This window comes from Panthera onca, chromosome C1, assembly GCF_046562875.1.
Source record: "Panthera onca isolate mPanOnc1 chromosome C1, mPanOnc1 haplotype 2, whole genome shotgun sequence".
In the NCBI taxonomy this organism is placed as follows: domain Eukaryota; kingdom Metazoa; phylum Chordata; class Mammalia; order Carnivora; family Felidae; genus Panthera; species Panthera onca.
The window spans coordinates 214,752,741-214,779,143 of NC_138346.1; the positions used below are offsets into that span (position 1 = coordinate 214,752,741).

At 47.2% G+C, this 26,403-nt stretch overlaps 1 protein-coding gene across 2 annotated transcripts in view; it reads right to left on the reverse strand.

Moving 5' to 3' along the window:
- The window catches only part of SLC25A33 (solute carrier family 25 member 33), a 33,941-nt gene extending 14,394 nt beyond the window's left edge, over positions 1–19,547 (reverse strand). The window contains exons 1-2 of one of the 2 annotated variants that reach the window (XM_060622286.3): positions 19,256–19,547; positions 5,242–5,421 (exon numbers count right to left, since the gene is read on the reverse strand). In XM_060622286.3, coding sequence (XP_060478269.1) covers positions 5,242–5,421; positions 19,256–19,311 — 236 coding nt within the window. In that variant the 5' untranslated portion in view covers positions 19,312–19,547. Of the gene's footprint in view, positions 1–5,241; positions 5,422–19,255 lie in introns of those variants that run through there. The other variant, XM_060622287.3, reaches the window with a different exon arrangement.
- Positions 19,548–26,403: the final 6,856 nt, after the last annotated feature.

A 26,403-nucleotide genomic window follows, 5' to 3' on the forward strand; every position in this document is an offset into this window, starting at 1 on the left:
TCATCTATAATGCAGCAGAGAACGCGTGTCCTCAAGTGACTCAGGCCTTTTAAGAACTGCAGAAAAACGGTCTCCATAGTGACGCATATTAACAGTGGGCAAAAAGTCAAATCTGTTACATAATTCAAACTTCTAACCTATCGGGATGTTTACAAAATTTTTCTGGAACAATCAAGTTTCTACTATAAATGGCACACTTCAAGCTTCATAATAAAGCATGTTGGGATCCAGACTAACTTTCCCACAGTCATATAAACTTTCACGTAGAAAAGAGATACAAAAGGAAATTAGGGTCTTGTTTGGAACATTTCCTTGTCTTCACTAGTTTTAAATCACAGCACGCATACTACGGACTAATCCAGAACAAAGATCTCATCGGAACAGGTACCTAAGTTTTTACAAGATCGAGACTAGCTCGCTAATAAATTACTTTACAGATTAAAAAAGGTACCTGAAAAAATAAAAATAAGGTAATGATGGCATAGTTTACAGAATAGGAGCTCTGACTGAAAAGAAAAAAAAAAGATTAACTCACACGACTGTTTTAAAAGCAGACCTCAGAGATAAAACGGATATATTAATACTCCCTTTAGCAAATCTAATAGAGCCTAAATATGCTAGCATCTTGCCTTTTTTAACTATGAAAAATGTGAAGGTTCCTGGTGCTCAACGGAGGATTCTTTCTTTCCTTACACGAGACACACGCAAACACTGACTTGCAGCTTGAAAAATAAACTCCCCGTAAACAAAGTCTGTTGGCTGTTAAGTCTTCTAAACTGGCACCGCCTGAGAGAGTAAGACTAGAGAGAAGGTGCTGAGTTTTAAATGAATAACCATTTTATTCGTTTGGGTTTCCGGTAGCAGTGCTTCTAAAACTGCGAACCTTGCCGGGCTTTGTGGTCTAGAGAAAAGGCCGGACACCTGTCACTTAGCAGGTCAAAAGCCCAGTCTGCGGACCATCATCGCTGCCCTTAGCTCAGCCGCCCTTAGCTCAGGCGCCTCAACAGAGGAAGGAGGAAGCTACCTAAAGATCTAGGTGCAGGAGGAGGGGGAGCTTCGACCAGGGTGGAGGCGGAGAGTGGCGGAGAGCAAAGTCGTCGGGGTCTCCTGCGCCACCCTGAAAGACCTCTCAGGCCGGCGCTCTCTCTCTCTCCACGCCAGTGCTGAGCAACAGACTGCTTTCGGAACGTGCAACAGGGAAAGACACACACTTCCCCCGAAGAGCAAGTATGCTTTCTTCAGACGAGAATTATGTAATACGATAGATATTTCCCTTTTTGCCTTGGCCACCAAAAAACCCAGTCGTAAATCATGTTAAAAAAGCACAGGAGGTACCTATTGTGACAGCAGTCGGTATTCTTTTTTTTTTAATTTTTAATGTGTGTTTTGTTTTTTGTTTTTTTTTTTTTGAGAGAGAGACAGACAGACACAGCATGAGCAGGGGAGGGGCAGAGAGAGAGGAAGACACAGAATCCGAAACAGGCTCCAGGCTCTGAGCTGTCAGCACAGAGCCCGACGCAGGGCTGGAACTCACAAACTGTCAGATAGTGACCTGAGCCAAAGTCGGACGCCTAACCGACTGAGCCACCCAGGCACCCCAGCAGTCAGTATTCTTTACAAGGCGGGACGTGTGTGTGTGTGTGTGTGTCTGTTGAGCACTTTATACTCCGTATCTTCCCAACAGGCCAAAATTCATTCATTTGATTTGTACTGAAAGCTTAAGCTTACTACGTGACAGGCAACATTCTAGGTGAGTGGCGACACCTCAGGGACCAAAACAAATCAAAGTTCCCTTCTGGTGGGGGTAGAGAGAGAAAATAAACAATATAAATATGTAAACCACACTGTTGGATGGAGGTGAGCGCTGTAGATAAAAATAGAGCAGGAAGAAGGGATGGGGCGTGAGGGGAAGCTGTTTTAAATAGCATGGTCACGGCAAGGCCTTCCCGCAAAGGTGACTACGCGAGCCAGCCATGCAGATGACGTCCGGTACAAAGGCCCTTCCCGGAAAATGTTCCAATGTTCCCAGTTGAAAAGACTGCGAAGGAACAGCAAGGAGGCCAGGGTGGCGGGGTGCGGGCGGGCGACGTCAGAGGTGAAGTAGGAGAAGTCATGGGAGCGGTGGCACCTGTGCGGAGCCTCGTGACGGGGTGAGGGGCGACTACAACTTTGGCTTTTCCTCGGAGGGAGAGGACAGCCCCTGGAGGGATCTGAGCCAAAGACCTCCCGACTGCTCTGTGGAGCACACACTGAGGACTGGGGTAGGGGCGGGGGTGGGGGAGACCACCAACACCGGTGAGATACGGCGGCTTCCATCAGGACAGTGGCGGAGCGAGGGGCGCAAAGGGGTCAGAGCCCGCACGCACTCTGAAGGCGGAGTTGGGAGGTCTTCCCGTGGGACGGCGAGAACACTCTCAGGATGACTCTGGGCTTCAGATCCGCACAGAAGGAAGGATGGACACCGCCTTCGATGGACACAGACAAGACTCTGGGAGCAGCGGGTTTGGGGAAGTTCAGTGGTGCACAGGCTCCGCTCTGGACGCCCGCTAAACACCCGAGCAAACAGGCAGGGGGACTAACGTGCGAGGCTCGGAGGAGAGACACGGTCAGCTTACAGATGGCACTTAAAGCCGCAAGACTCAATGCGATCCACTCCCGGAAGGAGGGGCTGCCGCTCGGGCAGGGCCCTCCAACATCAAGAGGTCACCGGGAGACTCGGAGGCGGAGCAGAGGCAGCGGCCGGCCAGGCGGGACTGTGGTCCCGGGGGACTCTGGCTGGAACTCGGCCGTCTCCACGCGGCAGCGGCGTAGCGTCAGGGGGCCTGCCGTTGTCTACTCTTAGCTGCTTCCGGTCGTTCTCAGAAACAGGTGAATGTACACGGAACGACACTGAGCAAGTTGATTTGCCTTTCCTCATCATAAAACAGGGGTAACACCACGCCAGGGTGCTAACCTCAGGGTTCTTGTGAAAAATCGATGAGATAATACCACATAAGCATAGTCATTTTTTAACTTGAGAGCTAATAAATATCAGTTGAGAATCTTAAAACTATATATACACCAAGTTGAGGGCATAAAGCTTAACGAAACAGCTCTTGGGTAAAAAATGCCACTTTACAAATACTTTTCTGACAAAATATCACTATGACAAAAATTTTACTTAATACTTCCATTACTCCTATTTTGATGTGAATATAGAATAAGCGGTTTTAAAAAGTATTCACGTGTCGAGGCGACTGGGTGGCTCAGTGGGTTACGCGCCGACTTCGGCTCAGGTCATGATCTCACGGTCCATGAGTTCGAGCCCCGCGTCGGGCTCTGTGCTGACAGCTCAGAGCCTGGAGCCTGCTTCCCATTCTGTGTCTCCCTCTCTCTCTGCCCCTTCCCTGCTCATGCTGGGTCTCTCTGTCTCAAAAATAAATAAACATTAAAAAAAAAGAAAGTATTCACGTGTCAGTGATGGCTCTTTTCTGTGTAGCTGAGGCTGCACAAACTGATGGCTGCTTTGGGTCCACAGTGAAAACAAATTGTCTTGTGTGTAGCGTGATGTGGGCACTGTTCCTGTATTTTACAAGATGGACAGGCTTTTTTCCCTTTGATTTACATTTTAATACATAATTGTGCCCATTTTGGGAGGGGGGGAGGACATACATATAGAGAGACAGGCAGACAGAGACAGAGCAGAGATTTACAAGAGATGGAGAGACAGATACCCGAGATATAGAACAGACACCCTAGAAACTTCAACTAGAGAAACATCCTCATGCCACATGCGTGGCCCTGCTGATACCCACAACTTCTGGGTAACAGTTTCCCAGTTACTGTAAATATATAAATCTACTTGTCATGAGTTATTTGGCAAGCACCTAAGAGGAAGTTCTTTTTGGATGTCAGTAAAGTTGGCAAATTACCTGTCTGTCTCATTATGTCCAAAGCACTTTGTGTTCCTCAGAAGAAAGGTGTCATCTGAGACACTGCCACCGCCCAAACATATAAGAAGGCAAACCAGGATGGGGATGTTTTCACAGCCATGGATTTAAGGATGCGGGCTTGTCTCTCTCTCTACTGATCTCGAAGTGTTACCTCCACGTCTCTGTGTTTCTCTTTCCCGGGCCTACCTCCAGGCAGGCTTTCCGCCTTTCCCGTCTCCACTCCTGTCCTCGGTGTTTATCTGAACTAGCTGATCCTCCTGGAGTCTTGGGGACCAGCCTCCTTTTTCTCTAGCTGATTCTCTCACTTGGGTCCTTGCCCTCAGCGGCTGGTTTTGCTGTCCAGTTTTGCTCAATAAACTCAGAGGCTCCTTCATACACATGTCTGGCATGGACACCTGGGTGACTCATCGGTAGACTTTACAAACAAAATGTCCCTAAAAATAAATGAACCACTTTCCAATTCATTCCACCTTATCTGAAATGTGACTGAATTCTGTCCAAAGTGCTAAGTGATGGGGTTATTAAGACAGAACATTTCCATTTTATGGCATCTTTTTCTGATGTTTCCCCAGTAAACATCTACATTGATAAACAGCATTGTCTTCCTTGAACACACCCTTTCCCAGTGATGTCTCAGAGGTCTGACAACCACGTTTAGCTCAGTTCAACGGCACCTCTTTTCAAGTACACAGCCCCCCGCTAAAACGCCGGCATTGCCAGGCGCCCTTCTGAATTTCTGCTTCTGCCTTAAGCATAGAGACTAATAAGCCAAATTCAGCCGATGAATGTTCAGCCACTTTGTAATCAAATAAGACATATTTAATGCAGTAAAAATAATACACCACGAAGGCAGCCTCAGTATTAAACAAACACGGGAAAAAACAATTTCACCAAACAGGTGTTGCAACTTTTCTGTAAATGTAAATGATCTCCAAACAAAAAGTAAAAAACCTGAAACATTCTGTTTCTGTGTTGTTTTCTCTTAAAATAGTCACAACACTTCTCTGGTGCAGCTTTAACATTTTTAACTTCACTCTGCCACCCCAGATCTTGCTGGCCCTCAAAAGATCTGGGGCAAGAGCAACTCTGATGCAACACTTTCAACACGGATTTTTGGTTTGCTCTCTTAGGTTTACTCTGACCATCGCCGGATGATCACAGGCAGCCCCGCTGCCAGGGGAGGTCAGAGCTCAAAGGTTCTGGTACAGAAACCAGATTCTTCAGTTTGGACAGAGACTGCAAGCGGACCGTCTCATCTGACGGGCCCGATGAGAGCGGGGGCAGGGGTCCAGAAGGGGAGGGAACTTACTTCAGAACCTGGAAGAGCCCAGGCGTCACCGATGCTGGTCTCACCATTCCAGCCCCACTAATGGTCCCCAGATGAACCTGAGGATAATAGACTGTCCGAAGAGCTAATCTGGAAGACTGCAACCGTGTCTTAATGACTTCCAGCGGACAAGTGAAAATAGCACCAACCGTGCCCCCACACCTGTCAGAGAAGAAATCACAATCGCATCAGAAATGCTATACCATTCCTTGTACAAAGAAAATGTAAAATTTAATGTTCCCCTATTAAGAGAAAAGGCACCGAGGTTTATTTCATAATTAGAACATGCTGGGAGGGCAAAAGAATTTGTTGAAATCCCAGCAGGTAAAGAGAGAACCATGGTTAACACATTAGCGCATCCTTTAGGGTTTTCATTACTGACTTTTTAATCCCCATGCCGCCCCCCCCCCCCCTCAACTTACCTGGATGCCGTGACCGTCTCTGTGTGTCACATCCACACCTACATCATCACTTGTAATGACAACGTACTATCACTCTGTGCCAATGTTTAACATTTTAGCCTGTTACTGTTAGTCTTTTCCAACTTCACTTCCATGCTGCAACGAATATTCTAGAAAATGCAGCTTTTCACAGTCGAGTATTATTCAGGTAATGCTACTATTTTGAAAAATCAACGTTTACCACAACACAGACTTCTAATAAAATAGGATTGATTTGGGGGTGCCTGGGTGGCTCAGTCAGCTAAGTGTCTGACTCTTGGTTGATCTCACAGTTCAGGAGCTCAGTCCTGCATTGGGTTCTGTGCTGACAGCGTGAAGCCTGCTTGGGATTCTTTCTCTCTCCTTCTCTCTGCCCCTCCCCTGGTCATGCTCTCTCTCTCAAAATAAATAAACTTAAAAAATGAAAAGAAATAGGATTGATTTGAGGGCGCCTGGGTGGCTCAGTCGGTTAAGTGTCCAACTCTTGATTTTGGTTCAGGTCATGATCCCAGGGAGCTTTAGTTAAGTTCCTTTTTTTTTTTTTTTTTTAATGTTGTTTTTTTTTTTAACATTTATTTATTTTTGAGACAGAGAGAGACAGAGCATGAACGGGGGAGGGTCAGAGAGAGGGAAACACAGAATCTGAAACAGGCTCCAGGCTCTGACCTGTCAGCACAGAGCCTGACGCGGGGCTTGAACTCATGAACCGTGAGATCATGACCAGAGCCAAAGTCGTACACTTAACCGACTGAGCCACCCAGGCACCCCATAAAGCTCCTCTTAATGATGAAGTCCTCACGTGTCCTTCAGTCTCCCTGAATCAGGGCTCTCCTAATCACCCTTTACCATTTGTTCAAATCAAAATATTACCGCAATTAAGAATTTAAGTATTTTTCTTCAAAACAACTCACCTGTTTATCCTAAAATACTCACTTTCACTTTTCTTAATAATATCCATGAAATTAGGAAACAATCAGCAAAACTAAAAGGCAACTGACGGAATGGGAGAAGATATTTGCAAATGACATATCAGATAAAGGGTTAGTATCCAAAAATCTATAAAGAACTTATCAAACTCAACACCCAAAAACCAAATAATTTAGTGAAGAAATGGGCAAAAGACATGAATAGACACTTCTCCAAAGAAGACATCCAGATGGCCAACCGACACATGAAAAAATGCTCAACATCACTCATCATCAGGGAAAGACAAATCAGAACCCCAATGAGACACCACCTCACACCTGTCAGAATGGCTCACATTAACAACTCAGGCAACAACAGATGTTGGCGAGGATGCGGAGAGAGAGATCTCTTTTGACTGTTGGTGGGAATGCAAACTGGTGCAGCTGCTCTGGAAAACAATATGGAGGTTCCTTAAAATCTAACTACCCTACGACCCAGCAATTGCACTACTAGGCATTTATCCACGGGATCCAGGTGTGCTGTTTCGAAGGGACACATGCGTGTTTACAGCAGCACTATCGACAATAGCCAAAGGATGGAAAGAGCCCAAATGTCCATCGATGGATGAATGGAGAAAGAAGATATGGTGTATATATATACAATGGAGTATTACTCGGCAATCGGAAAGAATGACATCTTGCCATTTGCAACTATGTGGATGGAACTGGAGGGTATTAGGCTAAGTGACATTAGTCAGTCAGAGAAAGACAAGTGTCATATGACTCCACTCATATGAGGACTTTAAGAGACAAAACACGAACATAAGGGAAGGGAAACAAAAATAATATAAAAACAGGGAGGGGGACAAAACAGAAGAGACTCTTAAATATGGAGAACAAACACAGGGTTACAGGAGGGGGTGTGGGAGGGGGGATGGGCTAAATGGGTAAGGGACATTAAGGAATCTACTCCTGAAATCATTGCTGCACTATATGCTAACTAATTTGGATGCAGATTAAAAAAAAAAATCCATGAAATTGCACGTTTGACATGCTAGTTATAATTAACAACATGACATATCATCTAAAACCATCCTACCACCACAAATAAATGTTTTATTCTTTGGAAAACACTGATGATCAAGATCCGAGTCTGAATCATCTTTGTATCCCTGGCATCGGGACTCACAAGTTCACAAACAGTATTTGCTAAGCAAAGGAATTATTAAATCGAGATTTCAAGGAGAATGTCTTTCAAGGGATCTAAATGTTTGAAAACGGCACATACTCTCTACCTTCTGTCACAGGCTCCCTTAGCCCAGGAGCTCCGCGTGGGGAGGGACTGTGTATTTACATGTTCTCGCACTTCAAGGACAGCACCTGGCAGACAGGTGGCTCAATAAAAATGATAAGCACCAGCACCTGTGACTGGGAAACAGTAACAACAGGAAAGGACAGGCGCTGGCAGACACAGAATTACTGAAGTTAGCTTCCCTACCCCACCAGAAAGAAGTGTTGGAAATCTGGAAGCGAATCCAGCAGCCGGCACAGACCCTGAAGTCGTAAAACCCCACACAGTAGTAGTAGTAGTAATAATAATAATAATAATAATAATAATAATAGTATTACTATTTTGAAAGAGAGAGAAAGCGAGAGCATATACATGGGGAAGGGGGCAGAGGGAGAGAGAATCTTAAGCAGGATCCACATCCAGTGAGGGATTTGATCTCACAACCGTGAGGATCATGACCTGAGCCACAATTTTGGCTTAAGAGTCGCACTTAAGATAAGTCACACTTAGCCACCCAGGTGCCCCTTCACAGGCAGTATTTTAAAATCAAGAGCCCGAAGTTTGATAGAGCAAGTGAAATATAGATAACTAAGAGTTGGAAGCTAACTAGCTTCCAGTGATTATTTGTCACTTTAAATAATAGCATTATTGCCAATGACTGATTACGGTAGGCATTCAATCCTCCAACAAGCCTATGAGGTAGGAGTTATTATTTACCCCAATTTACCATGAGGAGTATGAATGGTAGAAAAAGAAAACGATATATACAGACTGGGGGGTGGGGGCTGTGGGAGGGTGGAGAGGAAAACAGTAAGTTTTGGCTATTTAGGCAAACCTGCTTTAAAAACATGATAATAACACACCGTAAATGACGCTGTTCATGCAGCGGTGTTTTCTGAACTGTGGGCCAAAGCCCACCAACCATAGATGCAATTTAGGGGATCACAATCGGCACGGGAAGGGAGAAAGGCAGGAAGGAGCTGAAGTATCAAACCACTATCATTTGACCCTCACGGACTTTGCAGGTGGCATTAGCCTTACCTTTTAGATGGGGAACATGGGTCTCAAGGAGGTCACACACTTTCTCAAAGTCACAAAGTGACTACGTGTCTCAACGGAGACCCAAATCCAGACCGTCTCCCTCCAAAGTCAGCGCTCCCCTCACTATACTCTTCGGGAGTATGACAGAAAGATGGTTTTGTTGGCTCATTTAGGCTATTTACTTTCACACTCAAAATGGGAAACGGCTGATTAGACAACCAGGCCTTTAAAACTCTGTGTTCTTTTGCATCAAGAAAAAATTGTGAGCCTAACTGAATACTGGCCTGTGTAACTTGCTCTAAGCACTGGAATATATCCAAAGAAAATGGGTCACCACTAAAGAAAGTGGTGGTGGTGAGGTGTTAAAAAAAGGGATAAAAATTAACTTTCTAACTCAGGTATATTCACACAAAATAAATAACCCTGACTTATGAGAAAAATGACCACGTGCTTAAAAGGTGTAACATTTGGAAATACTGGAAAACTTACACACTGCAGAGTAAGATAAAGAAGTATCTGCAATCTATTCATGTTCAATAACCCCACTCCACACCGCGGGGAAAAGACAGAACTTCTGGGTAGTCTTTCATAAGAAAGTCAGTAAATTCAAACACAGGTCAACCACCTTTGCTTTGCCCCCATGTCAGTTACGTTCCTTCGTCGGCCGACCATCAACCAACTCCACCACCGATCAAAGGAGGACCCCCTGGAAGGTGCGCTCACCCAACAAAGCCAAGTGCCCCACTGAGAGCAGGGCGGTGACCTCTTTGAGGGCAACAGACCACACTCAACGCCAGTCACCTTTTGTGTTACACACTGTGCCTATGGCAGGAGGGGCAGGGGTGTGAAAAGGCCCTGGCCTTCTAGACCACTCACCAGGCGCCTCTTCTACCAGACAGAGGGGATGCCGCCTCAGGCTGTTACAGGAAAAGACTAAAGGGAAAAACACTGCCAACTGTAAACAATGGTAAGAAGTCACTACTCTGGGTGAGGCCCTCCCTACCTACTAGGAAAAAAGCCCCTCAGATGAGAGAAATGACCATCTATTTTAAGACTTCTTTTTTTAAGTTTATCTATTTTGAGAGAGAGAGAGAGAGAGAGAGAGAGAGAGAGAGCATGAGCAAGGGAGAGGGAGACAGAGAGGGAGAGAGACAGAATCTCTCAGTGCAGAGCCTGACATGGGCTGGGGCTCGGGCTCACAAACTGAGCTCATGATCGGAGCTGAAACCAAGAGTCAGACGATGCTTAACTGACTGAGCCACCCAGGTGGCCCTAAAGTCATGTTTTAAGTCACTAGAAAACATTTTAAGTTATTAAGCTGTGATGGATACATAGCCGCTAAAATACTCAATTTTAATTAGAAGGAAAGAAGTTCCGATACTGAACTGAAATTCCCAAGGAAGATTCTTCCTGAAATTCAGGACATTTCATAGCAGAATTTTTTAAAATACCTTTCAGCTCAACTTTTTTTTTTTTTTTCCTTCATGAACCAGCAAGTATAAGACCTTCACCTGTCTGAGAATATGAATAGAAATGTGGACTTCTCTGAACTGGCTTTCCAACTTTTTCGAAAAATATTTAATCACGTTGGGTCCAAAGCACTTATGATTACAACAAATTAATTACATTAAATGTAGGAAAAAGTTGCTGTCAATTCTCAATTCTACGATACAAAGACGACCTGTAATATTAGCTTGGCTCCTAACCGCGGTCACCTCAGCTCGGATAAAGCCCTGTCCACCGTGACTCTGTATTTATTTTTTTAAATGCTTATTTATTTATTGTGAGAGAGAGAGAGAGAGAGAGAGAGAGAGGGAGAACACGAGTTGGGTAGGGGTAGGGAGATAGGGAGAGAATGCCAAGCAGGCTCCACGCTCATCAGCACGGAGCCCGACGTGGGGCTGGATCCCACAACTGTGAGATCATGACCCAAGTCGAGACCAAGAGCCAGACACTCAACTGACTGAGCCACCCAGGCACCCCATACAGTATTTTTTAAACTGGGCTCTTCCTGAGTCTCGGTTCAGAAAAAGGCATTAACTCTGTCCACCAGCCCTCTCCCATCTCTGCTCTTCAGGTGCACTCTACTGGATTCCCCCCTTTCTTATCTATGACAGACACCGTGAGCAGATTCCATGATTTTTCCAGTAACTTTCAGACCCTCAAATTCAGTCCTAAAACTTCAATCCCAAATCTGATCCAAAACGTCCCTCCAGCACCGCCAGCTAGAAGTGTGGCTTGATGGGACTCGGTCCGCTTTTTCTTCCCTTTCTTCCAGGGTGTTCTGGGCACGAGGACAGAGAGGAGCGCGGCGGTCTTCCGCAACTGGTTGGTCTTGCCGCGGGTCCACCTGGCTGTGTGTTACGTTAATGGCCTCGGCAAATGTTACGATTCCAGCGTAGATGCTGTGCAAGCCTGCCTGGAATGGTGTTCGATCTCCACCGCGAGCCCCAACACCGGGAATCCTCCTACTGGTCCGACCAGCAATTCGTCCCCCGATTTCCTTTCAGCTTTACCTGCAGGCAGCACTAGGCGCCTTTCCTTCCTCTGCTCCCCATGCTCCGTGACGCCAAGCCAATGGGCCCACCAGAGTATTCTCCCATGCCAGTCAGGGGGCAGCAAAACTGGCACTTGGTGGGAAGACACCCCCGTGTCCGCCCTAAGCACACCACACCGGTCCCTTCTCATCCATCTGGCATGGCTAATGCAGCAGCCTCCCACCTGCAGGGGGCACTGGCCATAGCGCAAGGTACCAGTCAGTCCTTTTTGCTTCTAGTCCCCTCGAACTATAGCCCAGATCAGTAGGGACCGGGACAGGGTATGGGACGGGACAGCAAAACCCTCTCTCAACACTCCACATCGCTGACAACTATAACCTGTCTGCTCCGTATATACAGTGTGGGGTGAAGTGGTCAGCGGCAGTCAGGCAGATTCTGCCCCCTTTTTCTAAGTTTTAGGATAGACTCCTCTGGGTTCAGCTGTGGGGCGAAGGCAGCGGACGCACGGACAACAGGAAAAGTCACACCCATGGTGACAGTGTTGGCATCACATCGTCAGGAAAGCAAGTCTGACTGGATACCAATATTTAAGACCACTCGTCTCCAAAGCGGGGGACATGCTCTAAGTGTGCACAGTGGAATACAGGAAAATAATTACAGGAAAAATAAAATAAAATTCCAGTTTATTTCTAATCTCCACCATTTACTTTCTATGTTGTGTATACGCTTTTTAATATGTATGAAATCCACAGAATATAAACATATGCAGATTGCGCAAACATTTTAATCATAGGGCTGTGCGATCAAGATTTGCAGAACACTACTCTAGGCCGGTGGTTCCCAACTGTGGCAATGATGCCCCCATCCGAGTGACATCCGGCTGGGTCTGGAGACATTTTTAGCTGTTGCTCTTGGGGGAGGGGGTACTGGGCATCTGGTGGGGAGAGACCAGGGATGCTGCCACACATCCTGCACGGGGTGCACAGGAAAGCGACAGTAACACCCTGCCCCTCCCCAAAGGATGATCTGGCCAAGGCTGAGAAACTCTGTTCTGTATCAGCAAACTGGACGTTATATTTGAAGGCAGTAGAACCAATGTGGAGGGCACTGCTGTTTGCCTCGCCGGCCTCCACTCCCCTCTTCTCTGTCTTCATAAGACGCCTAATTTCTTAAGTCATGCAGTTTGGACCATATCGAACCCATTTCTGATTTTAGCCCTGACTCACTCAATCAACGTAATACCATCTATGTTGCCATGTCATCTGTTCGGAGTTGGGCACATGATTCGGCCCAAAATAAACAGCATAATCCCCTGGGAGCAGTAACTGGTTTAGAGATGGGTGCATTAGAGTCGGTCCAATCAGATCAAGCTCAAGACTTTTCAATGGTGGAGAAATACTAGGAGCTTCTGGAAGCCATTCTGCGTTCATGATCTCCAATCTTGGAATCATGCGGATATTTCTGGAACACAGGAATCACTGGGGGGTCCTGCAGTGATGATGTTGAGCCGTTTAAATAAGCCCTCCCCGAAGCCTGTTCTCTCTCTAAAATTTAGGTGTATGTGCCAATAATGAAGCCAGTTGGAAGTGAATTTTTATTACTTACAAATGAAAGCCTCCTAAATGAGCCTAGTCAATAAGAAAAAATTTACACCCTCACTAATTCAAGAAACCACTTACAGAATTTTGAGTATTATCAATAATCTTCCAAAAAGCAGTTAGGACTTGTGTTTCTAGGAGGCTATGTTTCTTCCAACAGTTATGAGGAAACTCCCTGGATAGGATTTTGATTTTGCTCCTAAGGTAATACTGCTCTAACTACTGATGCCCAAGTTCAGAGATAACTCTCTGTGGGATATCCCACTCAGTGAAACCATGGAAAGGGTTTGAACAGGGTAGCAGAAAGGCCATGAGCAGCGAGCGGTTAAATTATGTCTTGAAGCGGTCATGAGAGCTGCTCTCTAGAATCTATTTGCCCAATTTTCTAAAAAATCTATTACCTGGATTTTTCTGTGTCTTCTCCCCCTTACTAATTATTCTTATATGCACCCCCCCCCCATTCCTTCAGCCCAGAACTGAAGTCTTGTGTTTATCACATAAACATGTATTTAACCTTTTCATTTTACCCGCATAAGCCGTACCTGATTATTTTCCCGCTATGGACTAGGTTTCTCTCTTCCAGTTTATGCAGAACAAAGCTAGACTATCACTATTACAACATTCACACTAGATTTTTTTCTATCTTTATTAGACCAGTGACACAAAAAACGTTTAATTATGCAAATTTTTACCTTTTAAACTCTGAGTATCAAGTAACAAGGACACCTTTCAAAAGCTAGATGTTTTCAACAAGAACCGGTCTTCTACATACACAGTCACTCATCCTAGACACTAAAGCCGAGATCAATATGCTTTTTATTATAATTGCTACCCAACTGAGAGTAAACTGTTTTCCAGATTCACAGCTTCTACATAATAGCTACAACGTGGATTCCACCAACAAATGATACCCGCCAGACAACCTGTGATCCCAATCTATGGAGTTTTCAGTAATTCCCCTCTTCATTGGCTACCTCTATAGTCACGACTTGAAAACACTAGTACCTGTTTCTATATAATATTCTGGAATGTCTTATTTGAATACCTGGCATAAGGCTTAGAAGATTTCAGTTATGCAAATTCTGTATTTACTCAAAGCAAAATGCATCGTTTTTATGCAGCTAATTATCTTTTAGATGCTATTTCCTATATTCTGTATCATTTAGAAAGAACATTTAAATAGCACCCTACTTTCTTTTTTTATTTTTGAGACAGAGAGAGAGAGGGCATGCGAGCGAGCGCAAGTGGGGGAGGGACAGAGAGAGAGAGGGAGACACAGAATCTGAAGCAGGCTCCAGGCTGTCAGCACAGAGCCCGCCGCAGGGCTCAAACTCGGGAACCGCGAGATCATGACCTTGGACACTCAACCGACTGAGCCACTTAGGCGCCGGTAAATAGCGCCCTACCGAATGAAAAAAAAACTCTACAGTATTTTCTAAACCTGAGGAGAATCATTTTTAGCAAGTCCACGAATCCAAAATAATGTTACTGTATGCCAATTAGAGTTTCAGCAAATCTTAATAGAGAACCATGTTCCCAATTCATAAATAATCAAAGCACTACTTTTATTTGGGACAATTTAACAGAGCACATAAATCTAAACCCCAGATAAGCCACACACTACCTTTTATTCAGTTAGTCAATCATTAAGTAAGTATCGATTAGGCATCTGTAACAAGTGTGATACTGTACTTGACGTGTACCGGTGATGAAAGGTGATGAAAACCGACACGGTTGCTATTCCCATGAAGGCTACTTCCAGCGGGAATCCCTCATACAAACACCACACGGCCTTTAAAACCGTCTGTCACAGGGGTGCCTGGGCGGCTCAGTAGGTTGAGCGTCCGTCCGTCCTCCAACTCTTGATTTTGGCTCAGGCCCTGATCCCAGGGTCTCGGGATTGAGCCCTGCGCCGGGCTCTGCACTGAGCATGGAGCCTGCTTGGGATTCTCTCTCTCCCTCTCCTCCCCCCACTCTGCCCCTCTACCCCGCTCTCACGCACTCTCTAAAATAAAATTAAAAATTAAAAAAAATGTCTGTCACATATGTAAAATACACTGAAGAAGCAAAAGCCAACGTATATTCTCGATATACGTAAGTCTTCTATAAAATATTATGTGCACACTGTGACGTGTCTTTTACCAAAATTTCTTTCAGCACGGCAGGCCCCGTCAAACACGTGCCTCACACTCCCAAGGTGACCATTAGCTGATACAGATTACATTCCTAGGCACAAGCAAAGTACAAGTACACCAGGTGACAGATGTCCATAATGCAGGCGGGGGGGGGGGGGGGGGGGGGGTGCCGGGGCGATACTCAATCTTGGACACACCTTGGATTACCTATTTTAAAACCTTAAAGACATACTATAGTCCCACTAAGATACATTTTAAAGGCTATGGTGAGTATATTTGACGACAAAGGAAAAAACACATGCCACCAAAATAGGACTAAAGCATATAATCCAGGTCATCTGCCTCTAACTCCCGGGACAGCTTAGCCCGGCTCTTCCAGGTGCTGAGCACGTCTACTAAGTCGTCGCCTGGCTGTCACTGCTTCTTCAGCAGCTGAAGGGTGTCACTAACATTATATGGACTGCCAGAACCCCCGAGACATCTGAGAAGGAAAGTTTAAAGGATTTTTCTTGTATTTTTTTTAATGCTTATTTATTTTTGAGAGAGAGAGAGAGAGAGAGAGAGAGAGAGAAGGGGGGAGGGGCGGAGAGAGAGGGAGACAGGATCGGAAGCAGGCTCCAGGCTCTGAGCTATCAGCACAGAGCCTGACGCGCGGGACTTGAACTCACCTGAGATCACGACCCGAGCGGAAGTCAGACACTTAACTGACTAATCCACCCAGGCACCCCATTAAAGGATTTTTCTTAATAGGTATAACGTCTGGACCCAGAAGGGCCACTCCAAAGGATTTCGGTGTTTCTCTTCCTGAGAATGCTTAAACAGTAGAAAAGGAACCACGGGTTTTGTTATGTAGTAACAAAATCTGTTTAAATATATTTTTTATTTTGATAACAATACAACCCAGATTTGGGGACGAGAGGGAAGAAAGCAGAAAACTGCAGTATCCCTAAAGATACTAAAAATCAACATCCAACGAATGACGTTCACCCATGCAGAAGTAACACATTGTAAAAGCTGGTTACGAATGAATGTGCGGGTAGGTGTCAAAACCTTAAAGATGGGTTTTGCCTCGGTGATTGTACCTTTAATGGTTTATCCTAAGAAACCAATCAGAGACCTACACATACATGTACACGTAAGGATGTCCAGTTATTTGTTTGTAAAAAATTAGAAATAAGATTAAAAAGAAATTATCATCAGAATAAGTTAGGGAGCCCTGTCATAAAATTACTTTAACATCCTCACTGAACTCCAGTCACTGGGCTTGGAAATTGTGTTCACCTTTTTCATGGCAACCACTGAACAGTAGAGTGACTACAGGTACACTCAGAAAATTCACTCCTGTGCTGTCATTAAAACTCAATATATTACTAAGAAGAAAGCAATTTAAAGAATACGAGCCTATTTTAAAATTAGCTATGAGGGGTGCCTGGGTGGCTCAGTCGGTTAAGCGGCCGACTTCAGCTCAGGTCACGATCTCGCGGTCCGTGAGTTCGAGCCCCGCGTCAGGCTCTGTGCTGACAGCTCAGAGCCTGGAGCCTGTTTCAGATTCTGTGTCTCCCTCTCTCTGACCCTCCCCTGTTCATGCTCTGTCTCTCTCTGTCTCAAAAATAAATAAAAACGTTAAAAAAAATTAAAAAAAAAAATTAGCTATGAAATTACATTTGGTACACATATACATGCAGAGAACCTTTTCCAAAGAGCTTATTTTTAGGTGTTGCTTTGTGGGTGGTTTTTCCTGCAGTTCTCTTCTTTAAGGGTAACACTGTGTTAAAAAGAGGACTATTACAGATTAATGTAGGAGTATTTTTTGCCTTTGCAAAGAACCCAAGAAACTGTCTTTAAAAACAAAGTGAAAGAAACTTAAAGGACTAGGAGTTGTTTGGGACGCAGTTTTTATTTCCCAGGCTCTAATGTTAATTTTCAACTTAGTCGTAAGCCTCTTAGACCTGATAAACATAGTTCTTCGATATCATTAATTACTGATAAGTTAAACTTGCTTGGTATTAGTTCCCAAAGGCTATTCACTAAATGGGAGGAACGTGACAAATTTACAAACAAAGGGCTCTGACTTCCTTACAAAGATAATGAATCTTAGAGTTTTGGAAAGATGCCAGCTTCACAACAGTGGAAACTACTAGTTAGAGCAAAGCAGGGAGTCTGCCTTTGGGCCAGGTGGCCCCACTGGGTTTACTGATTTTAACTATATGACAGACTCATGTTCTTTCATAAAAGGAAAGGGAAGTAACATACATATCTTAGGCTAGTGGGAATGTATCAAAATCCAATTCGTTACTGCCAAAACAGCCCTTCGAAGATTCATTCTGTCTTGAGTATCCACAAGAAATCCGGAGCTGCTGTAGAAGATGGAGCTGAAACCTGTTAAATACGATGGCTTCAGGCACCACCCTAATCAACTCTATATTTTAATCAGTCCGTGTGAGTTGTGCCGGCTGCTGCAATCTTCCTCCATCACCAGGGAAGAGGCTGGAGCTCCAGTAGGAGAATTAGCAGCCAGAGGGCACTGTGAAGGGCAGGTAGGGAAATTCATCAAGACAGGGCGATAGATTTTTGCAGTAAGCCTCACAGAAGCTGCTCCAGACCAGGTAACTCTCCTAGTCTGGGATACAAAGAATTTTTTTTAAAAAACCACCTCACTAAAAACAGGAAATCAAAATTACGGAGTAAGAAATCATTTTTAAAAATTACCCTTCTTGGCTTGAGAAATGACTTTTGCACGGCCAACCTGTTTCAAACTCCCCAGAATGAAAATTAATACACTAGATTAATTTAGGAATACACCCCCATACCCGTTACTCTCAGGAAACACTGGGGGATGATGTGACCAGATGGAGAAGGAAGGACAGGTTAGAGATGAATGAGAAATTCTTCCTATCTATGAAGAACCAAAACTTTTTGGCTGGAGAAACAAAGTGGGTGATCACCTACATAAGAACAAAGAGTTCAGGAACATTTTCATCCCTTACTTTTGGGTAGGTTAAGTTCTCAACCGTTACTGGTTTGTAATAAGGAGCACACTTCAGGCCAAGCTGCAACTAAAATACTCAAGTCAAGATGATAATCCACAATAAATTCTATTTTATGCAGACTGTCCCACACTTAAAAAATTGCTGTGCCAGGCCTCTTATTTGAGGTCCTCAAATAAGACCAAATTCCTGGAAGACTGCAAAAGGACCCAAAGCCACCAGCTGTATTAAAAGGAAAAAAAAAAAAAAAATTACTAATACTCAAAAATATTTTCACTACTATTTTCCGAAGAATCGAAAGATCAGCTCCCTTCCTAACCCCCCCTACCACCCAACCTCCCTAAAACCGCGTTGCCACCGCTGAAAAATACAAGGTGCGTGACGATCAAAAAAATGCAGAGCTCTCAAAACAGGGCACATCTTACGGTGGACGCGTCCACCGGCAGGTGAGAAGCATTTCAACACACCGCCCTGACCTCATCCCCCCACCCCCACCCCAAGGCCCCCAGAGGCCCTCCCGCCGGTTGCGGGTCAGCATCGCGGCTCGCCAGCGCTACCTTCCAGGCCCCTGCTGATGCCCAACACCTGCAGCCCTCTAGGCTGGCTGAACTCGCCGCGGCGCGACCCCGAGGACCCCCCCCCCCCCCCGGGCCCACCCCAGCACCCGCAAGACTGCCCAGGCCCTTGGGAAACAGGCCCTGGAGCACAATCCGGGCAGAAGGACAGCGAGTGCAGCACAGCCAGGGCGGCCGGCCGGGAGGATGTGGGGCGGACCGCGCCACAGTGGCCAGGCAGGACCGCCCCCGAGTGACACTCGTCACGCCAGCCTCTGATTGTTTAAGAGGAGAAAAAGCCAGACTCGCCGAGGCGGGGGAGAAAGGGCGTGGGAGCGCGGCGGGCTCGGGGTGAAACCACCCCCGGGGGATGCGGCCCGAGGTGGGGGAAGGCCCGCGCCCCCAGGGCCTCCCCACCGCCGGGACTTCCTCCTCTGGGAGCCGGCGTTCCGGCCCGGCGAGGGCGGGTAACCGGGGGGCAGGGGGCGCCCCAGGGCGTGGGGGGGGGAAGGGGGGCGGGGACGCAGGGTCTGGACGGGACGCTCACCCGCCGGCGAAGAGGTGAAGCAGCGTGTTCTCCTTCTGCTGCGTGCCCGTCGCCATGGCCGCGCCGGCTCCACGGCCCGCCGCCTCCGGGTGCCCGGGGAGCGAGGCCGCTGGAGGGATGCGCGAGGTGGCCCGCTCCGCTCTCCCCGCGGCCCTCAGGCGGCTGCCGGCGCCGCCCCCATGCGCGCGCGGCCGGACAACCCGCTCCCTCGCCCAGCGCCCTCCGTGGCGTGGCCGCCGGCGCCTCACCGGCCTCTGCGGCGCGAGCCCAGCACCAGCCGGAGCCCGGCGCGCGGCCGTCACGTGGCGGGGGCCGGGCCGTGACGTCACGCGGCGGCGCGAGCCCGGGGCGGCACGCGGCGGGGGTGTGGGCCCGGATCCCGCGCGCCCATTGGCCGGCATGTGAGCGTGGGCGGGGCGACGGCGCAGCCTGGGCGGGCGTCTGCTCCGAGCGAAAGGCTGGGCGGGGCCGGCCTGGGCCAAGGCACTGGGAGCGAGAACCGGCCGACGCCGCTCGGTCCGCGCTCTGATGCAGACAGAGCCGCCTTGGCAAAGCCTAGGGGGACCCAGGGCCGGGACTCTTCCTTTTTTTTTTTTTTTTTTTAGTGTATTTTTAGTTTAGTTTTTGTGATACGATGTGCAAAAAGGTGTGTAAATTACATATTGCATCCCGCAGCTCTGTATTCAACGTCCAGCTTAGGGAAAACACATAAAACAGCCTAACTTATTTTTGATTTTTCTGTAATTAGCATTATGTCCTGCAAAAACGCTTTTGGCCTATCCTTTCTGATCATCCGCCACCCAGGCTTCTGAGCTCCAAGCTTCTATATTCAAGCTGCTTCTCTACTTGTCCTTGGGTCACTGTCAAACTCAGCTGGCATCTTACCTCCAAGTCTGATAGGCAGGCCTTCCCTGGTCGCCCTGCAGCACCCTCTATCACATGATTCCACTTCATTTGCTCACATAGGCTCCTGCAGTTACTTTGCTGATTTATTCCTCTAAGCTGACCGTCTACCCCTGGAGTGTAAGCTTCAGGAGAGCAGGGATCTTGTTTCTTATTTCTGGTTGTTCCTGACAAGGTACCTGCCGCCAGTAATGACCCGAGAAGCTAATGAATACTTGTGCCGAACTGAACTCATCTTTCCATTCTTCCCCTTCCCCAAACCTGCCCTGCCTCTTGTATTTCCTGTCCCGGTGGTGACACCAGCATCTGCACAGACACTAACACCAGAAACTTTCCTGTTACCTTGGACTCCCCACTCTCTGTTTCTCTCAGCAGGCCCTCACTCACCTGGCATTTCTGTCTCCTGAAATTCTCCCAAAGCCATCTCCTTCTCTGTGTTCCTTCCATTACTGCTGTTGAAAGTTTTCATGCCTCTCACCTACTCTGCAGTAAAAAAAATCTGCCCCTTTACCCAGTCTGTCATTCCCTGCTTCCATCCCCCTCCAGAGCACTACGTACAGAATATACCATGTTTTCAATCTCCAGAGTTGCTAAAAGCAGTACCTTGACCTAACCAAGCTGCTAGATGTCCAGTGTGTAAACACAAAGAAAGCTTAAGCAGAAGGGAAATTGTGTGCAAACACAGGAGCTGGGTATTTGATTGCTGGGGCTCTTTAAAAACAGCTTTTAGGAGCAGTCATCCAAAACGCAAATGCAGTGAATACTCCATATTAAAACCATTACTCCCAGGCTTAGAAAGAGGGAAAGCCATACGAATGCTCCATGATATGAGGAAAAAGAGGAAAGGAAGGAAATAAGGCAAACAGGAAGAAAAAAAAAATCAAGTTTCTTCGTGTTTCCTGGATCTCCCAGATCCCTTGCTTTAGCTGCTTGTGAAGTCAGCGTTGGTCTTAGCTGAAGATGATTTATGGGGCATGAGTACAAGGAAGGAGAAAGTAATACAACCCTGTTAACCAGGAAGGAACCTCTCTCATCTAGGCAGGATTCTAACCCGAGGGGATGCCATCCTTGAGACACAGCCCTCCACATTGGCTGCTCTCACGGAAGTGTCTGAGGCTGGGACCCAGGCTTCTAACACCAGGGCTGGGTGCCAGCCTCTATTTATTTATTTATCTTGGTGGTGACTCCACGCTCAACGCAGGGCTCGATCTCATGGCTCTGAGATCAAGAGTCACATGCTCTATCAACTGAGCCAGTGGGGTGCCCCAGCCTCTGGCTTTTTTTTTTTTTTAAGTTTATTTATTTTGAGAGAAAGAGAGAGAGAGAGAGAGAGAGAGAATGTGGACGTGCAAGTGGGGAGGGAGCAGAGAGAGAGGATCCGAGGCAGGCTCCACACTGTCCGCGCAGAGCCCGATGCAGGGCTCGAACCCATGAACTGGGAGATCACAACCAGAGCAGAAGCTGGATGCTTAAAAGACTGAGCCACTCAGGTGCCCCCAGGCTCTTGCTTTCTTTTGCTCAGCTAGCCTAGGCTGTGCTGGACGCATGCACAGCCCTCCCCACCTCCTTGTTAATAGTAACTCTGCCTTCATGTTAGAGTTTTTCCAAGGTCTTTCAGGTATATTGTCTTGTGGGATACTCACCATGTCTGGCAAGCCCTGTTGTTTTCGTTTCCTTTTTATGGATAAGCAAGACAAATTTGCCCAAGGTCACACAGCTAGTTAGTGGCTGATGCAATGCTCTTTCATGCCTCCGTGCCTTAGAACATGCTGTTGCCTAGGATGACCCCTTCCTCTGCTGGCCCGATGCCTTCTGGACCTCATTTGAGACCAGCTCAAAAAATCAGCTTTTCTGTGAGGCCACTGCTGTTCCCGTGGGGGCATCGAGTGCTTCCCTCTCCTGTTACCTGTCACTCAGCAAAGGGATCATGGCTGTGGCTACCAGGTCATGTTGCTGTGCATTCTTGCAGTGCAGGGCACCAGTGTTCCCTCCCTGCCTGGCATACGGGTTGGTGGGAGTGAAGGCTGGGACAATATTTTCAGAAGGAAGTCTGGACGTTTTGCCAAAGTGTTGAAATGTGCACATCCTTTGACTGCTGCCACGTGGAGGAGGAGATTTCATTCATTCATTTATTCAACATCTATTTATTGAGCATTTACTCTGTTTAAGGTAGTGTTCTAGGCTCGGGGTACATCAGGGGTTAAAATGGGTAAAAATCCTTGTCAAAACAGGAGCGCTCAGATCCAGCGACACATGAAAAGGATTATGCATCAAAGCAAGTGAGAGATGTCCCCAGGATGAAAGGTTGGTTAACATTTGGAGGTCAATCAATATAGCATAGGAACAGAATAAAAGAGAAAAACCAGGTGATTGTGGCAGTAGATGCAGAAAAAGCATTTGACAAAACTGAATACCCATTCCTGAAAAAAGCTCTTGGCAAACTGGGAATATGAAGGAGTTCCTCTCCCTGAATAAGGGCGTCTACAACAAATCTACAGCTAACTTCATACTGGTAGTAAGATTGCTTGCCTGCCTCCCCAAGATCAGCAACAAGACCATCTATGCTTACCACTTTTCAGTGTGGCACTAGAGGTCCCAGTCAACGCAATAAGTCAAGAAAAATAAATACGAGACGTAAAGATCAGAAAGGAAGAAGTAAAATCGTCTTTAGTCACAGATGATATAACAGTTTACTACGGAGTCCTAATGAATCTGTATAACAAGGAATAGAACTAGTTAGTGAATTTAGTCAGATCACAAGAGACAAGGGTAATTATACAAGAAAGAAAGAATTTTTGCTAGCTACGAGCAATTTGAATATGAAAAAAATTTATTTTAGTGTTTATTTATTTTTAAAGGAGAGAGAGAGACAAAAAGCATGAGCGGGGGGAGGGGCAGAGAGAGAGAGGGAGATGCAGAATCAGAAGCAGGCTCCAGGCTCCGAGCTGGCAGCACAGAGTCTCGGATGCGGGTCTCGAACTCATGAGCTGTGAGATCACAACCTGAGCCAAAGTCAGATGCTTAACTGACCGAGCCACCCAGGCGCCCCCCAAAAAATTCTATTTACAACAGCATTTGAACAACAGCAACCATAACAAAGAAGTCAGACATAAAGGAATGCATGATTCCATTTATATGAAAATCGAGAAAAGGCAAAACCAACGTATAGTGACAGAGAGCAGATCAGTAGATGCCTAGGGCTGGGGCTAGGAAGGGGGTTGACTGCAAAGAGGCCAGAAGACATTCTTAGGGTGATGAAAATGTTCTCAAGCCTGATCGAGGTATACATACTTGTCAAACTTCAGTAAAATGGTTGCATCTTATTGTACGTAAATTATATCTCAATAACATTGATTGGAAAGGAAAAAAGCCAAGCAGACTACATGTATAAGCATACGTCCAACATATCAAGTTTAGGGATGAGGAAGGGCACAGACAGATGGTTCTACAGGGAGATCCACTTAGGCGCTAACCCCATTTAAGCCACCACTCCCAGACTTGGTGGGTGGGGGAGGAGAGGCTTGTTTGGGTTTTTTGCAACTGTTCAAATTTTGAAGGGCCTGAGGCTCCCTGCTGACCCGTTGCTGGTTTCTTCTTGCTTTCTTCCTCTGATTGGTGGCTGTCAAACCTCTAATTGCTTCTTTAATCCTTGTTTTTCTGCAAAGCTGCCCGCTCCTGGGAAAACACCTCCCACTGCACCCCCACAGGCTGGGATTTCAGATCTTTCCAGGGAATTGTAAGGAGCATTTTGCTTCCTTATTAAGCCTAAGGTTGGAACAGGGCTCTTTTCCCTCCTGAGAGGCCTCACCTAGAACGAGCTGATGTTCAAGGCCCCTGTCTTCCCAGGGGCTGGTGGGTAGCAGGGGCAGGGGGTATGGTTGGGGGGCAAAGGACAATTGCCCTGCAGGCTGCTGCGCTCTTCCTTTTGTTTCTCCTTAAGAAATCCAGCCAGAGCCAAGTTTCTGCCACAGTCCTAATGAGGCTCTGCCAGCCCAGCCTCCTTGCTCATAAAAGGCCTGTGTTGTCCCGGCTCCCGCAAGGATAAGCCGCGGCCAGCAAGTTGCCCTCTTCAGGTCCTCCAGGCTGGAACCTGTTTGTCCAAGCTCTTTGTGAGCCCATCGCCCCTGCCCCCATGCTTCCCTGTTCCTTTCTTAGAAGGAATGCACTGTAGGGGAGGCAAAAGAAATTTGCTTCTGCCCCTCTAGGTTCTTGGCTGTGACACCTCCTGTAATAAAAGAGAGATTCACAGGAGAAAAACGATTTAATTTCATACGTTTGGGGCCCCCAAAGACATCAGACCCAAAGAAGTGACCGGAGCAGATAGGTTTTCTACCTTTTTGACAAGGAAACCATAAAATTTGTGAAGAACTGACCAGACAAAGAAGTTTGGGCTTTTTTGGAAATTGGAAAGGAAGTACCAAGGTTTGTTTATCTGGCCTTCAGTACTGAGCAGCAGACCCTGTTACGACGATTCTTAAATTTTTTTTTTTTTTAACGTTTATTTATTTTTGAGACAGAGAGAGACAGAGCATGAACGGGGGAGGGGCAGAGAGAGAGAGGGGGACACAGAATCGGAAGCAGGCTCCAGGCTCTGAGCCATCGGCCCAGAGCCCGACGCGGGGCTCGAACTCACGGACCGCGAGATCGTGATCTGAGCTGAAGTCGGACGCTTAACCGACTGAGCCACCCAGGCGCCCGTTACGATTCCTCATACCTATTGGCGGCCATTGAAATGCACAAGAAGTCTAGTTCCAGAGTGGGCTGGAGACAAAGAGGTTAAGGACCTGTGTCACCCTAAAAGAAGGGAGGGTTGTCTTTAAATGACACCCCCAGGGCACCACACCCTCTTCAAGCTCCAAACGGTTTTGAATAGTTCTCCTTCCTGGGATTTAACGACCCCCTGTAAATGGCCTCCCGGTCAGGCAAGGTCAGGGTTTGCCATCAAATGGGGCGGACCAAGGTCAGGCTCGGCGGCTGCTGGGGGAGTTAGCCTCCGGGGCTTCAGGGCCGGAGGCTCCTCACGGTTCCTCCAAGCTCCTCTCACAGATGAGCAGACCGAGCTCAGGAGAGGCTGAGGACGCTACCCCTGCCTGCAGAATGGGGGCGCTTCCCCGCCAAGCTGAGGCCGAGGTGAGCGCGCCCACCCTAGAGTCAGGCCGTGTGGGCTCAAGTCCCAGAATCTGGGGCAAATCAGCCTCTCTGAGCATCTGTTCCCCAACTGCCAGAGGAGATGATAAATAATAGTACCTGCCTCCCGGGGTTGTGGTGAGGATGATGTAAGGTAACGGCGCCTTGGCCAGAGGAACACAAGCCTCGTTACAGTCCTGCTTCTGGCTCCCCAGCCCCTCAGTATGGGATCAAGTCACATTATTGGTGGGACGTGGCTGGCAGCTGGAAAGGCTGTATAGGGCAAGAATCTATGAGGACCCTTGGTATAGGAAGTGGGGTCTGGGTTCTCGTCCCCAGCGTGGGGCCCTGAACTGAGGAGAGGCCCGTTGCCCTCCTCAGCTCGACAGCGCTGAGTCCTGAGGGATGCTGGGCCGGGAGCGTCCACATGGGTGTCGCCGTTTCAGAAGCAATGGTGACCGGACCCTCAGCAGCTTCCCCCCGCTGGGGGGGGGGGGGGGGGGTAGGGCAGGGCAAGAGAGAGAAATGGGGTAGACACCACTCACTCACTCATTCATTCCACGGGACAAATGCTGCCTTGTCCCCCACTCTGTTGTATACCCGGGTATGGCATGGGGCATCCGTGGCGGGTGAACTTCACGGTCCCGCCTGCCTGGAGTTTCGGTCTTGCAGAGAAGAAAATCCCGGGTGGGGAAGAGTTCTTCTCCGGGCAGCTTCACCTCAGCTACACCTGACAGAGTTTTGACAAGTAACAGCTCTCTCTGGCTTTCTGGAAGACAACACAGAGTTGCTAGGCAAAGGATGGAGAACGGGGCCTGGAGTCCCAGCGGCTCAGGGCACGGGTCCCCACCTGGGTCCCGGAACCGTCGGTGAAGCAGAACGAGCTTTTTTTCTGTTTGTTTATTTAATTTAATTAATTAATTTATGTTTAACCTTATTTTTTTTTAAAATGGCTTATTTATTCTTAAGAGAGAGAGAGACAGAGAAAGAGCAGGGGAGCGGCAGAGCGAGAGAGGGAGACACAGAATCCGAAGCAGGCTCCAGGCTCCGAGCTGTCAGCACAGAGCCCGACGCGGGGCTCGAACTCACAAGCCACGAGATCATGACCTGAGTGGAAG